This window comes from Python bivittatus, unplaced genomic scaffold (assembly GCF_059951505.1).
Source record: "Python bivittatus isolate LINGU-HERP-01145 unplaced genomic scaffold, Pbiv_v1 ctg000800_np1212, whole genome shotgun sequence".
In the NCBI taxonomy this organism is placed as follows: domain Eukaryota; kingdom Metazoa; phylum Chordata; class Lepidosauria; order Squamata; family Pythonidae; genus Python; species Python bivittatus.
Window position 1 is genome coordinate 1,504,221 of NW_028277105.1, and position 16,432 is coordinate 1,520,652.

General features: G+C 43.4%; 1 protein-coding gene across 1 annotated transcript in view; it reads right to left on the minus strand.

The window, feature by feature from the left end:
• LOC103061330 (uncharacterized) overlaps positions 1–9,347 on the minus strand; it is a 33,081-nt gene extending 23,734 nt beyond the window's left edge. The window contains exons 1-2 of the mRNA XM_088128672.1: positions 8,470–9,347; positions 4,293–7,117 (exon numbers count right to left, since the gene is read on the minus strand). Of these exons, the coding sequence (XP_087984798.1) occupies positions 4,293–6,835 (2,543 nt within the window). The 5' untranslated portion in view covers positions 6,836–7,117; positions 8,470–9,347. The remainder of the gene's footprint in view (positions 1–4,292; positions 7,118–8,469) is intronic.
• Between the last annotated feature and the right edge of the window lie 7,085 nt (positions 9,348–16,432).

Genomic DNA, 16,432 nt, shown 5'->3' on the forward strand with positions numbered 1-16,432 from the left:
CCTACTGCTGAACTAGAACTCGTGGCTTTCTGTCCAGTGCCCTTGACCCTTACAGCAGATATTTGTTTTTGTTTTTGTTGATACAACTTTTATTAAGAATTGTAAACAGAATATAAAAAGTAACAAGAACTAATTCATAGTAAAAATAAAAAAAGAAAAAAAAGTCAAAAGTATAAAAAGAAAAAATAGAAATAGAAGTTACTCCCATTTTCCTTTACAGGAAGTATAATTACAAACACAAAATTACCTCTTACTCTATGGTTACAAAAACAAATTCTCTTTTTTCTATTACCTATTTGTTTCTAATCAAAACCAAAAGTCTAAGTTCATGCAAAAAGTCTCTAAGGGGTTTCAGTCAGCAATAAATGTAGAGAGTGCCTTAAGGAAGTCTACTTAGCCATCTCTGTAATTTCATCATCTTCGCCAACCATTCCTCCCTTGTGGGCAATCTGAAGTCTTTCCACTTTTCTGCATGTAATAATCTTGCTGCAGTTATCATATATAAAAACAAACTTCCATGACTTTGTCCGGCTGTTTGTCTATCAATCCCAAAAGAAAAGCCTCCAGTTTCAATTGTATATTAATACGCTGGATTTCTGTTTCTGCTGCCTTCGAGTCAGTCTTGACGCTTGGCAACTGCCTGGACTGGTCCCTGCAGTTTTCTCGGCAAGGTTTTTCAGAAGTGGGTGGCCATTGCCTGCTTCCTAGGGCTGAGAGAGAGGAGTGGCCTAAGGTCACCCAGCTGGCTTCGTGCCTTTTCCCAGACACATGCCAGATGCTTTAAGCACTACACCAAACTGCCTCTTCTTACACCTGACACTCCCCACAAAATCTTCCCATTTAGCTGTTCCTGCTGCTCCAACAGTAAATTCAAACCTGCACCTTTCAAGATCTAGGCCAACATCTTTGCAATTGACTCCCCGTTACTCTTCCAGGAAGAAGTCTTTTCCGTCTTAAAATCTGAGCTTAAAACTTTTATTCTGAGGAAATGGAGTCTTCCCGTGATGGGGGGCTTGTGGCTTCTGGCCTGGCCCTGGGAACCAACTCCTCTGGCTTTTATATTGTCTGTTGTTGAATTTTCCTTGATTTTATTAGTTATATATTGGTAATAGGTTTTGTGGAATCTAATTTATCTTTTTTTTTATTGCAAACGGGTTGTTGGGTATTCCACTGTTCCCTTAGTGTCAGTTTTAAGGTGTCTCCTTTGTATTTTTGTAACTTCAAATTCAATTAATGTTCCTTTCTTTCTGTTCTGCACTTAATTCTTAAGTCTGAGATAAATTATTGTTATTAGTATCCTAAGACTCATACCCGCTGCCGCACTTTCTTGCCTTCTGTGGGTTTGGTTTTACCAATGAGACATCTCCCAATAGGAAAAGAAAATGAAGCCTTCACAGATTGGTAATCAAAAGAAACACACTCCCTGCTATAAACAATTGCAGTAGACAGCCAGCCATGAACTCTTCCAAGTCATTCCATTCCATTCCATTCCATTCCATTCCATTCCATTCCATTCCATTCCATTCCATTCCATTCCATTCCATTCCATTCCATTCCATTCCATGTTTTTCCCCAAAGACATCACTATTCCATAGCCACGAAGTATAATTGGTCCTCACTGGGGTGGGCTCTAAACATTGTTTTAGAATGCGAGATTTTACATAATGGTTTGGCCCTCTCAAAGATCCAGAGGCTGTTCAACCATTTCAAGTGTTTGCAGCTCCTAACCATAATAAAATGTGACATGAAAAGAGGTGTGCACAAAAATCTGGCACCAAAAACGAGTGAGAGACAGAAAGGAAGAGAGAACTAAATAGAATTTGAAAAGTTTACAGTTCAAAAACCTGGCAAATGTTTAAATCTGAACCCATTTGGAGATTGAGGATCAGGCCAAGAGAGCCTCTTGGTTCCTCCTCGCCCTTGGTGTGATCCTGGTTGTTGGGTGTCCTTCTGGAAAGTGATCATATGCAATGTGATCTACTAGGAAAAAAAAGGATTATCATCTGATCTCCGAATTGTGTTACTGAAATGAACAAACCTTGAATTCTTTGGTGTCCTCTAAACTCAGTAAAACCAGGATTGTTCATCGGCATAGCTAAAATGCCACTTGGCTGCTCCAAATAATTTTCCTCCCTTTACTTGAAGGGATTTTTTGGAAACATTTCAAAGGAAGTCCTGAGAGAGGAGTGAAAGAGATGGAAACGTCTCCCATGTGTTGGGAAGAGAGCTTTACATTGCCTTGCCCACACGTTGACAGCAAACCTGGCACTGCCCATTTCTTTTCCTTGTCAAAAGCTATTAATACATGTTATGTTAAGCTCCATTAAGTAACATTCTCCATTTTTTTCTTTCCTCCCTCGTTTGTAATACTGAGACATGTTTCACTAAAAAGAATCAGGCCAGAAACTAAAGTTAATTTCTCAGCTGGATTTCCAATGGGATTTTGTTGTGTGCGATAAGGGAGGAATTTTGGGTGAAGCACTCTCTGTGGCCTGGCTGTTTGAATGGTTTCTACCCTTCAAATGGCCAGTGTAAACCTGCATGATTTATAAGGCCAGAACTAGTACTGAAACTTTTCCCACAATCCGGACACTCATATGGTTTCTCTCCTATGTGAGTCCTCTGGTGTCCCACCAGTTCGGAATTCCAAATGAAATTTTTCCCACAGTCTGGACACTCATACAGTTTCATACATATTAATGGGTCTTACGCAATCCATTTTTACAATTGAAACATTTTCCACTGTACAATTTTTTCTCTCACATCTCCACCGCCAAGGAGGATGCAACAAAAATCTCAGCATCTTGGCACTGCTGTCACCCACCAGCCATCAAACACTAACTAGCAGGCACCTCCAAGCAAACAAGATCACAGCAGGGGTTGTTAATAAGCCTGAAGATCCTATGCTCAAAACCACAATGCCTTTTCTCCTCAACTCAATATTCTATCTACAGGTCTTATCCATCCTGTTCAATTGCAACTCAGAACAGTCTTCAGATGTGAAATTTTACAGTTGTCACTGCCACAAATGTCCCTAATATGTTCTCCATTTTAAGAGTTTCTGTGATATTTGTGATTCATCCTTGCCACAATCTGATACTCCTTGCACTTAATTTCTGGAGGTGTTAGGAAAAGATGAACTTTGAACCCTCTTTACCTGTCCTCTCATATCACTTTCTTCATATTTGAGGAACCACAATCTCTAACTGAAGCAAAAGTGCTTCTATCTTTTCTTTAATGTATGTTTAAGGACCTGCAGCAACTTATTGGAGCCTCCCAGAAACGCTCGCTATGACTCCCAGATATTTTCTACAAAGGTTATGCTGACTGGGGAGTTCTGGGGCTCAAAATCTGGAGGACACCCAGGTTGAAGAAGGCTGAAACTCTGCATGTTGCATTTCTAAGATTTATGATTATCAATATGCAAAAAACACTTCCCAAAAGCCTTTTTGAAGTAACTGCACCATTTCTGCAAAAGTACGTATCCAGTTAACCTCTGCTGACAGCCAGATGCGTATACTTAACCTTCATCAAATTAACATTTTCTATTTTTTCTCTCCTCCCCCATGTCTGATACTGAGATACGTTTTACTAAAAAGAATCAGCCCAGAAATTAAATAGTTAACTTCTCAGCTTCACATCCAATGGGAGATCAGTAATGAAATTCAAGATTTTCTACACACATCAACTTCTGCCTCATGCGTTTTTTCTTGTGTGCGGTAAGGCGGAAATATTGCGTGAAGCAGCGTCCGCAGTCTGGGCATTTGAATGGTTTCTCCCCTGTGTGTAAACCTACATGATTTATAAGGCTAGACCTATTTTTTTTTTTTGTCTGTGCTCAGTCATTGCTGACCCTGCAGTGACTGCTTGGACGAGTCCTTGCAGTTTTCAAGGCAACTTTTTTTCGGAAGTGGTTTGCCAGAGCCTCCTTCCTAGGGCAGAGCCCAGCTGGCGAGCGCAGGAGGCGGGGTTTCCGTTGCTTCGCGCCCTTTTCGGGTGCGCACGGTTTTTCGCGCTTACCGGCAACTGCTCCTAACTCCTTTTTTTTGCAAGGCGCCGCCAGCATTTTTCCTCCCACCGGAGTGAGAGTCCCCATTTATCTACTCACGTAAGTTTTCGAACTATTGGGTTGACAGGAACTGGGGAGGAAACAGGAGCTCACCCTGTTTAACGCGAAGGCTGGACTCGAACCGCTGAAGCGTCGACCATATCTGGCCGGCAACTTTCAGCGTCATTAAGCCGCTGCGCCACCGCGTCCCCCTTAGGGGGGTTAATAGACCTATTAGTGAAACCTTTTCCCACAATACAGACACTCATACGGTTTCTCTCCGGTGTGAGTCCTTTGGTGTTTCACCAGGCTGGACTTCCAACTGAAACTTTTCCCACAATCGAGACATTCATACGGTTTCTCTCCAGTGTGAGTCCTCTGGTGTATCACCAGGTAGGAATTCTGACTGAAACTCTTCCCACAATACAGACACTCATATGGCTTCTCTCCTGTGTGAGTCCTCTGGTGTATCACCAGGTTTGAATTCTGACTGAAACTCTTCCCACAATCCGGACACTCATACGGTTTCTCCCCGGTGTGAGTCCTCTGGTGTATCACCAGGTTGAAATTCTTACTGAAAGTTTTCCCACAATCTGGACACTCATACGGTTTCTCTCTGGTGTCAGTCCTTTGGTGTTTCACCAGGCCGGACTTCCAACTGAAACTTTTCCCACAATCTAGACATTCATACGGTTTCTCTCCAGTGTGAGTCCTCTGGTGTATCACCAGGCTGGAATTCTGACTGAAACTTTTCCCACAATACAGACACTCATATGGCTTCTCCCTGGTATGCGTCCGCTGGTGTATCACCAGGTAGGAATTCTGACTGAAACTTTTCCCACAAACCGGACACTCATATGGTTTTTCTCCAGTGTGAGTCCTCTGGTGTATCACCAGGTTGGAATTCTTACTGAAAGTTTTTCCACAATCTGGACACTCATACGGTTTCTCTCTGGTGTCAGTCCTTTGGTGTTTCACCAGGCTGGACTTCCAACTGAAACTTTTCCCACAATCTAGACATTCATGCGGTTTCTCTCCAGTGTGAGTCCTCTGGTGTATCACCAGGTAGGAATTCTGACTGAAACTTTTCCCACAATACAGACACTCATATGGCTTCTCCCTGGTATGCGTCCTCTGGTGTATCACCAGGTAGGAATTCTGACTGAAACTTTTCCCACAAACCGGACACTCATACGGTTTCTCTCCAGTGTGAGTCCTTTGGTGTTTCACCAGGTAGGAATTCTGACTGAAACTTTTCCCACAAACTGGACACTCATACGGTTTCTCTCCAGTGTGAGTCCTCTGGTGTATCACCAGGTAGGAATTCTGACTGAAACTTTTCCCACAAACCGGACACTCATACGGTCTCTCTCCTATGTGAGTCCTGTGATGTCTCACCAGGTTAGAATTCTGCCTGAAACGTTTCCCACAAACCAGACACTCATATGGTTTCTCTCCAGTGTGAGTCCTTTGGTGTTTCACCAGGCTTGACTTCGAACTGAAATTTTTCCCACATTCCGGACACTCATACGGTTTCTCCCCAGTGTGAGTCCTCTGGTGCATCACCAGGCTGGAATTCTGACTGAAACTTTTCCCACAAACCGGACACTCATACGGTTTCTCTCCTGTGTGAGTCCTCTTGTGATTCACCAGGTAGGAATTCTGACTGAAACTTTTCCCACAAACCAGACACTCATACGGTTTCTCTCCTGTGTGAGTCCTTTGGTGTATCACCAGCTCGGAATTACAAATGAAACTTTTCCCACAAACCGGACACTCATATGGTTTCTCCCCAGTGTGAATCCTCTGGTGTATCACCAGGTGGGAATTCTGACTGAAACCTTTCCCACAATCCGGACACTCATACGGTTTCTCTCCAGTGTGAGTCCCCTGGTGTATCACCAGGTGGGAATTCTGACTGAAACTTTTCCCACAATCCGGACACTCATATGGTTTCTCTCCAGTGTGAGTCCCCTGGTGTATCACCAGGTGGGAATTCTGACTGAAACTTTTCCCACAAACCAGACACTCATACGGTTTCTCTCCAGTGTGAGTCCCCTGGTGTATCACCAGGTGGGAATTCTGACTGAAACTTTTCCCACAAACTGGACACTCATATGGTTTCTCTCCGGTGTGAGTCCTTTGGTGTTTCACCAGGTTGGACTTCGCACTGAAATTTTTCCCACATTCCGGACACTCATACAGTTTCTCTCCTGTGTGAGTACTCTGGTGTATCACCAGGTAAGAATTCTCCCTGAAATTTTTCCCACAATCCGGACATTCATACGGTTTCTCTCCTGTGTGAGTCCTCCGATGTCTCACCAGGTTAGAATTGTGCCTGAAACTTTTCCCACAAACCGGACACTCATACGGTTTCTCTCCGGTGTGAGTCCTCTTGTGATTCACCAGGGTGGCGTGCTTGCTAAAGCTTTTGCCACATTGACAGCACTGGTACGGCTTCTCTCCGGTGTGGGTCCTTTTATGCTCAAAAAGTTGGGAGCTGTATCGAAAGACCTTCCCACACTCGGCGCATTCATATAGCTTTTCTCCGGTGTGGATCCTCTCATGCATAACCAGCCGTGATCTGCAATCTGTGCTTTTCCCACAATATGCATAGCTATGGGGCTTTTCCACCACTGATATTCTTGGATTCTCAAGGAGGTCAAAAATATTTCTGATCCCTTGTTGGATGGTGCTTTGATTCAAGCTAATGTTTCCTTCCTCATAGCATGAGGCTTGCATTTCTATCTGCCCTACGTGGCTATCCATGTGACCTCTTCGTTCCATTGACTTCCAGATATTTCCTTCTTTTTCGGAATTTGGAAATTATCCCCCTTGACAGTTTTCATGTAATGTTTCATTGAGCTCCATATACTCAATTTTTTCCAGTTTAAAATTCTCTTCCTGTTTTTCTGTCCCTTGTCTATCACCTCTTAGGGAAGGAGAAGAGTTTTGTGGCTCTCTGGAGGAAGTGGAAAAGATTTTGACTGTTGGCTTCATTAACTTTCCTTTTTAATGCTGCTTGTGATTCTCAGTTGTCCAGAATGTTCTCCTTGGCATCCTCTTTCTCTAGAAGATTCCATAAAAATCTTAGTTTAATTATTGTTGATAAAATGGCTGCACAACATGTGAAAACAACAAGGGAAAAAAAGCATAGATTACAGTGAAAAGGCAAATATGCCCAAATGCTAGATTAACCTTCAACATTCATTATGATCATTTGGAACACAGAAGACTAGTGAGATCCAAGTCCAAATACCCACTCAGCCATGAAACCCACTTGTTGACTTGGGTCAATCACAAATCCTTAGTACTGCAAAGGGCCATCATCAAATGCAGCTGGAGGTGCTGGCGATAGATTCTACACATACACACATATGCATGCAGAGAGAAATACAGATATACACAGCTACAAATGTAAGTATGGAGAAAACGTATTTCTATTTCAGCCTCCAAAATGTCTCAGAAGTGGGTATGGTCAAACTTTTGGGTCAAATTCTAGAGGGGTGGGGGCTTTAACAGATTTCATGGTGCCCAAAGCCTCTGCGAGATTTAAAGCACTGGTTTTTCCCATTAAATTCCGCAGCTCCAAATGAGAAAGGGAAGAAAATACTGTTTACACCCACTCCGGTGACATCACAATACAGGGAGTCCTCATTTGCCAACCACAATTGGAACTGGCAAATCTGTCGTTAAGCAGTGTGGTCATTAAGCATGATGTCACGTGACTGCACCAACTTACAACATCGTTTCCAGCTGAAATTGTTAAGTGGATCACCGTGGATCATTAAGCGCAACATCACATAACTAGGACTTGCAACTTGCTGCCTGCTACCCCATTGAGCTTGTTTGCCAGAAGCCAGCTGTGAAGGTTGCAAATGGCGATCGCGTGAGTGGGGGACACTTCGAGGGCCGTTGGTAGGTCCCCTTTTTCTGCGCCTTCGTAACTTTGAAAGGTCACCGAAGGGGTAAGCAAGGACTACCTATAAAACTGAACATCCCAAATGGTCCTCAGTAGACGTTAAAAAAATGCTGGGTTAAGCAGAATTCAACCTGGTTAATACATGGATGGGAGACCACTAGGAAATCCCCTGAATGTTTCCTGGACTTGGAAGGGAAAAAAAAACCTGAGAGGACAGCGGTGGCAGAACAGTCCCATATTGTTGCCAAACCAACAACATGTCCATAAAATCACAAGGAGTCAATCCTAACGTGAAGGAGACTCTAAATCTCCCAACCACCAGAAAATTCCTTGCACCAGTTCTAAAGCCTGCAGCACCCGAGGAATAAGATTTGGGGAGGGAAGGAAAATGGAGCAGCCGACGTTTTTCAGCATAGCTGCTCATCAGATTCTGCACCGTGGAGGAGACAACGCAGCCCCGCTTGCTCCCGGCCTCTCCTCCGACCTCTCCTTCACTCACCTGCCAGCTGCTGCTTCGACCTGGGAAGAACAGGAGAGGGCCCCGCACCCCACTACCCTCCCATGGAGAAGCCGGAAGAGGAAGTTCCTCTGCCCTTCTCCTCTCCTCCCACGTCCCCTCTAGCAACCCATCCTCTATTGCTTTAACTCCCTTCAGCTCGGCCGCTCCCCTCCCGTTGCAGGTCAGGACTCAGCGACCACAGACGCCGCTGCTGCATCGACAGCTTTGTAGGCGCCGGTCGTGCTTATTTACACAGCGCCACCTAGCGGCATACGGCTGCAAAACACACTCGTCCGGTCTCTACCCGAAGGCGCTTGCAAGATGTTTTTTTCATTGATTACATGCCATCGAGTCGCGCTCGAGATAAAACTCTTCTTGGAAACTGATCGTGGTTTGAAGTCCGTGCCTCAGAGAAACCCAGACCAAAATTTCCCGTCCACATTCCTCAGCTCTGTGCAGAGGAACAGGGAGTTTTTGTCAATGCACAGTTGTCAAGCAGTACCCAGATCCTCAAGGGCTCCGTGGTCCAGATGGGATCCACGGGAATGAGAGAGGACCAACAGACCAGGTTTTTTACTGCCTGCTACACAATTCCATCTGAGGGAGCCAAACTCCAAGACCCTTTTTGAAACTGGAGAGCCAAGGGAGCAAAATGTTAATTCAAATGTTCATCCTTTTTTTTCCACTTCATCGCAGGCTAAGAATTTTTTATTCTTTCTTTTCAACTCGGTACCTCAATAATTGGGAGCATCTGCAGGGAAAAGCCTTGGAATTAAAGTGTTACTGAATATTTTTGCATTAAAAAAATTGATCCAAACACTGATCTATGCTTCTGACGGTCCCCTCCACATATGGGGCCTGGGGAAAATGGACCTCTGCCCTCCCCTTTAAAAAGCCGGGTCAAAATAGCATCAACCATATGTAAGAGTGGAATTAGTAGGCTCTGAAGTGCCCCAAGATTTACAAACCCGTTAAAATACTAAAAGAAATTTTTACGGAAAGTGAAAGCTATAAAAGCGGAGGGGAGAGACTCAGGGCTATTCAGTGCCTGAGGACAGACTCGGAATTCGGAGGAATCCTGAAAACTGGGAAGGGGAGAATGTAATGGAATAACAAGGAGCAGCAAGATTGGCTGGATAGAATTCTAAACAGAAACGCTCCACGCAAGATTTTATTCCAACCACTTAAGCCTCTTGGGAGACCAACCAACCCAGCTATTGTGCACACACCAGTCCGTTTCCCCAAAATGCACTGCATGGAATTATTAGTGCTCCCAGGCCTGTCCCTTGATCTGAAATTCTTTTATCTTTGCATATATCACAGCAACGCCCTTTATCTCTTGGAAAGGCAAATAAAGATCTTTTTCTCCCAGGCACTGGCACATCATATAAAGCTCAGAGCCGGGATGGTGTCATTTTGTAAGCACAGTGTTTGACTTCCACCAGGAAGACTCAATTTCCAATTGCCGGTCAGTAACGAGCAAGTAGGATTTATCCTTCTCCCTCTCTTTTTTACAAAAATGTTAGTGATGATTGAAAAAATAGCATTATGTACCAATCAAATTCTTCCAGATAATAAGCCACAGAAAGTTCAAGAAATCTGGAGGACAAGCAAGTACAAAACAAATGAAGTGAAACGTTTGATCTGGAGATGAGACCACACTGCAGAGTACTTAAATATTTTAGTCAAACAAATTACAATCATCTCTTAGGCTTTTCTGGGGGGAAGAAACTTCTACAAATATTTAAGACAAGGTCTTTAAAAAGCATCCGCTGCGGTACGTTATTTGTCTTTTAATTAAAAAGAAGGTATTGAAACCTACTAAATACTAATTTTTGTACATCCAAGGAACTACGTAATAATACTTTATATACACACACACACGCCTACATGGATCCTAGGTGTACTGACATTTAATGAAATAACCTAGAACTGTGCAATTTGAGGGGCTATCACAACATAATTAACGGTTCTCATGAAACAGCGTATCTTTAGAAACATTACTGGACCATCGTAGCACCCAGGCAGGGGCAATGCAACCATTCGTATTGTAAGGAATGGTTGGACTAACTGCTTATTTTGCTTCTGTACCTCAAGCTTCTGCTGACTGTAAAGGGACATTTTTAACATTTTGGAGAGGTACAAAAGGAAATGGAAAGATGCGGTTAAGCTAAAGGCCAAATGGAGCTCCAAGCCAAGGGAAAGTTTTATTCCTTTCTGGTGGACACCAGAGCAACATACACTGTTTTTGACTGGCCCACGATGTCCCGTTTAAAATCTCAATCTACCCCCATCGTGGGAGTTTTTGGAAAATCTGAAAAAGCACCCCGGAGTGTTTGAGTATCCAACACGAGAGGTCCCTCTTTGGAATACTCCTTTTTAGTTTTGCCTCAATGTCCCGTAAATTCTTTTGGGACGTGACCTCCTTGGAAAAATTGGGAGCTTCACTCCAATATACCCCAGAGGGAGTTAGCCTGGAAATCCCACCAGATAGAGTCTTTTTATGTTTTCTTGAGACAGCAATAATTAAACCTTTCCCTTAAAAGGAGTGAACCCAGACATTTGGTACCAGAAAATACCTGGGTTTGTGAAGTTTGCTGTTCCTCATATGCCTAAGTTGTTACCAGATGCCAGTCCAGTGTCTGTACGACAGTTTCCAATTAAAAGGGAGGCACGATTGGGAATAAAGCCATTTATTGAACTGTTTTTGGAACATGGCATTTTAAGGATTGTCCAGTCGCCATGGTCAATACCAATTTTCCCTGTAGCCAAGCCTGATGGTTCTTGGAGAAGGGTCCAGAATCTCCAAGAAATAAATGTTGGCATCCAGACTCTTTGTCCTGTTGTGGCCAAGCCCTATACCCTGCTGACTACCCTTTCCCATCGCCAGCAGTGGTACGCAGTAATTGATTTGAAGGATGCCTTCTTTTGCATCCCCTTGGCTGTTGAGAGTCAAGCAGATTTTGCCTTTGAATGGGAAGACCCCGAGTCCGGCCACAAATGTCAACTCATGTGGACCAGACTTCCCCAAGGCTATAAAAATAGTCCAACAGTTTTTGCTGCTGCCCTTTTTGCCAACCTGAAGACCTGCTTCTGGCAGCAGAGACTGAAAAGGAGTTAACTGAAACCTCCATTCGACTCCTAAACCATTTGGCCCATAGAGGATATACAGTGTCCCAGAAGAAAGTACAGTGGGTCCAACCAAAAGTCCAATACCTGGGATACGTTCTAGAAAAAAGCAGGAGATTACTCCACCCAAGTAGGATTCAAGACATCTCATCGCTGCCTATTCCATGCAACCAATGACAAATTAGGACCTTCTTGGGAATCACAGGATATTCCAGACTGTGGATTCCAATGTATTCATTGATTGCCAAGCCATTATACCCACTTATCCATAAAGATTCAACATTTGATTGGACAGGAGAACATTTCAGAACCTGGAAGACTCTTAAGGACTCTTTGATAAAAACTGCTGCTCTTGCCCTGCCTGATCAGAGTAAAGGTTTTGAACTGTTTGTTACAAAACAAAAAGGCTGTCCCCTAGATGTTTTACTGCAGAAGGTGGGCCCCGAGAAAGTGCCCACTGCATAGATTGCCTGCTATTGCAGAACCCATTGAGGACCCTCCTGAAGATGACCCACTTTATGCTTCCCCAAATTAACTGCTGTTTGACAGTGCCCAATATCATATTCAAGCTCTTATTCTTACCCTCAAGAACTGCCATTCACGAGTTCCAGCTGCCTCGCCTAAAGAACCTTTGCATCTGTGTTATTCCTTGGATGTGGGCGATTGAATTTTGATAAAAGTATTTCAAAGAAAAATTGCTTAGCTCCTTGTTGAAAGGGACTGTTCCAAATCTTGCTGACTACAAACACTGCTGTGAAGTGTCAAGATCCAGATTCCTGGGTGCACGCCTTGCACTGTAAGAAAGTATGACCCCAGACGAGGAGACTAAGAAGCCCACAAAGGAAGTTGCCAAAGCAGAGAAGAATACAAGTCTTTTTCTACAATTGTTAAGGAAACAGCTGCAGAAGGAGAAGTAAGTGCTAGAAACCTCTGCTCTCCTCAGACCCTTCGCCGTAGAGCCAGCCATAGTTTTGCGGTTTCTGTTACGACGACTCTGCAAGGACAACCCATATCTGCTGATTGACTTTCAGTATTTTAATTGACTGTTATGAGGGAGGCTCAAAAATGTATAAGAGAAACCTATTACATCAGAAAATGTTTAATGCCTGCAGTATGGATAATAGTTGTATTATTGTATCATGTTTTATAGTTTGCTGTTTTACCACCAGGAAAAACTGAAACTGCCTTGTGATGTTCCTTTTCACGATATTTTGTATTCCTTTTGTTGTATCTTGCCTTTTTAATGATTTGTAAATGTTCACTGTCAACCAAGGTAGAAACAAATGTTTCCATAATGATGCAAACAGCCAAATGTTTATGGTCCCACAGTGTATCTATGCCTGGTGTTCTGACCTTTGAAATTCCTTCTATACCTCCTGATTTTTTATCCTCCTATACCTGATGTGGTTCTCCTGACTTCTAGGTTCTGCTTGGGTAAGAAAAATGCTATTTGTACTGATGTGTGCGTTTGCAGGACTGATTTTCATTCCCTGTGTAATTCCCCTGGTGCAAAGAATGGTTCCACCTGCCATTTCTGACCTGACTGTTATGGCGTCTCCAACAGGCCAACTGTTAGATAAACATCCCGCAGGAGTATTGTTCCTAAAACCCATCCCTAAGGGATGTGTTCCCCTGATATAAACGCCATAGGAAGCATCCTATGGTCAAATTAAAAGGGAGGAATGTAAGGAATGGTTGGACTAACTGCTTATTTTGCTTCTGTATCTCAAGCTTCTGCTGATTGTAAAGGGACATTTTTAACATTTTGCAGAGGTACAAAAGGAAATGGAAAGATATGGTTAAGCTAAAGGCCAAATGTTTTGCTTGTACGCATTTCCTGAGCATGCATGAACTTTTGCACCTGCTCTTGCTTCTAACCACACTATGCAACCAGATCCTTTGCACGATTTGGGGCAAGCTAGATTGCAAAGCCTTTTATGAAAAACCCCGGTAGCAAGTGAGGGCTAGAAACTTGACTATTGGTTTATACTGCTTAAGCTAATGTTTTGACAACCCTAGAAGGCAGGCACACGGGTGTGTGCATGTGTGACCCTCCTCCTAGATGCTTCCTGATGACATAAAAGGTATAAAAGCTGTTGTAAACAGTTCTGGGTGTGGCTGTTCTCTGTCTTTTCTCTGCCAGCCGGACAGAGAGTGGTCCACCCTGCTTTTCTCTTGGCCAACAATAAAAGCTGAACTTTCTTTGGAAAAACCTCGGTATGGAGTCTCATTGGAAATTGTGGAATCCAGGCTGGCGAACCTTACAGTATTATCTTGGAGTGGTTAACAGCTACCAGCAAAGGCCATTACTAACCACAATGGGGACCAGAAACCCCGTCGCTAAAAATGATGCAGTTCTAAAGCAAAACATCACGTGACTGCGTTGACTTAAGATGTGATTGTTAAGCAAATCACCCATGGTTTCCTGCTAGCTTCCACTGATTTTGCTTCTCAGAAGCTGGCCGCAACCGTCATAAACATGCGCTGGTTGCCAAGCACCCAAGTCACAATCATGTGACTGCAAGGACACTGTGACAGCCGCAACTACGAGGAACGGCCATGAGTCTCCTCATTCACCACCATCTTAACTCTGAACGGTCGCTGAATGAATGCTTGTTAAGTGAGGACTACCTGTACACTTTTGTTACCCATGTCTTGCATTTCTATGGCTCCAGTCCAACACTTGCTTTGTTTGCACTCACTTCAAATCACGTTCACAGTACTCTCTATAATCCCTACAATCTTGCGTGCCGTTTTCAGTAACTCAGCGTTCCTCATTCACACTCCGGGAACAGTGTGTTGCAAGTGAAGCTCAGCCCACCTTTTGAACACAAATGCTGGAGCAGTGGACTTCCTGCCCTGGAAAGGGTTAGACTAGAGGATGCAGAGATCCCTCCCAGCTCTCTGACTGACTATGTCGTATCTCCTCCCAAACAGTTTCTGTTATGCTTAATTAGCGACAACCCTAATTAAAGCTTTGGCTGCAACTAGAGCTCACCTATGACTTTTTCCCTCTCTATATCTTTGTATAGTACATCAAATTTGATATAATAAGAATGGTTTTGATACCTTTGGAATATTTCCATTTTGCACTGTTATTTTCATATTCTCACTTTCCTTTCACAGAGCTCTTCCTGAAATCCTGTTTGGCCCTCATAGGTTCATCACCTACTGATCCACTGATTTTTGGAAGCAAATCCTTTTGTCTCCAGAGTATTTCTTCTAGTTAAGTCTCCTAGGTCTAATAAGGTTGCCTCTTTGGCTGAAAATAATCTGGCCAGCCAGAAGCAAACAATGGTTTCTCTCCAGGGCAGTGTTTGAATTCTAAAGTCCCAGAGCACTTTAGCTTTTTCATTTTCTATTACTTTGTCAGTTTTGTGGTCCCACCAGTTCTTGCTTGCAGGCAAATCATATTTCTTGCAGATATTCCAATGCACCATTGTAGCTACTTTGGCATGCCATTGTTTGTAGTCACTCTGTGCAATCGTCTTGCAGTGTTTGTTCTTAAGGCTTGGTCTTGTGCAGCCAGAATTAGTCCCTTTGTCTCTTTCTTCAACTTTCCTGCTCTTAGCCACTGCCAGGTCTTGTTATCAGCTTTGCCTGCTAGCTTTCTGAGGAATGGCCACGTCATCCTTTGCCTTGCTCTCCAGGGCAGACTCTTGGAAGTTTTCTAAGATCACAGGAGGACGATCAAGCTTTTCTTGCACTCAGCACCCTGACGGTTTTTTCCCCTGCATGTGTCTCCTTGAGCAGAGTTCTAACTGAACTCTGACGTTGTGACTGAACAGTTTGGGCATCTGAATGGCTCCCCCCCCGTGTGCAAACTTACATGACTTATTAAATTAGAGCTAGTTGTGAAATCTTTCCCACAATCTGGACATTCATACGGTTTCTCCACAGGAATTCTGACTGAAACTTTTCCCGCACTCCAAACATTCATATGGTTTCTCCCTAGTTTGACTCCTCTGGGGTATCACCAGGTGGGAATTCCGACTGAAACGTTTCCCACAATCCGGACACTCGCACCCTTTCTCTCCCACGTGCAACTTCATATGGCTGGTAACATTCGAACTAGTACTGAAGCTTTTCCCACACTCAGGACATTCAGAAAGTTTCTCCCTAGCGCGAGTCCTCTTGTAATTCACCAGGGTGGTGTGCTTGAGAACAATTTTGCCACAATGAGAGCACTGGTAGTGATGGCAGGCATTCAGGAAAGGGTGGATTATGCGGGTGTGAATTTTGTGAGGTAAATTGGAAGCGTGTTGAAAGTACCTCAGGTTAGATGGGAAAAGCCAGATGATACCGGTCTGAGGGAGGCAGAAAGGGATTCTCTGTTGTTGAATTTTCCTTGATTTTATTAGTTATATATTGGTAATAGGTTTTGTGGAGTCTAATTTATCTTTTTTTAATTGCAAACGGGTTGTTGGGTATTCCACTGTTCCCTTAGTGTCAGTTTTAAGGTGTCTCCTTTGTATTTTTGTAACTTCAAATTCAATTAATGTTCCTTTCTTTCTGTTCTGCACTTAATTCTTAAGTCTGAGATAAATTATTGTTATTAGTATCCTAAGACTCATACCCGCTGCCGCACTTTCTTGCCTTCTGTGGGTTTGGTTTTACCAATGAGACATCTCCCAATAGGAAAAGAAAATGAAGCCTTCACAGATTGGTAATCAAAAGAAACACACTCCCTGCTATAAACAATTGCAGTAGACAGCCAGCCATGAACTCTTCCAAGTCATTCCATTCCATTCCATTCCATTCCATTCCATTCCATTCCATTCCATTCCATTCCATTCCATTCCATTCCATTCCATGTTTTTCCCCAAAGACATCA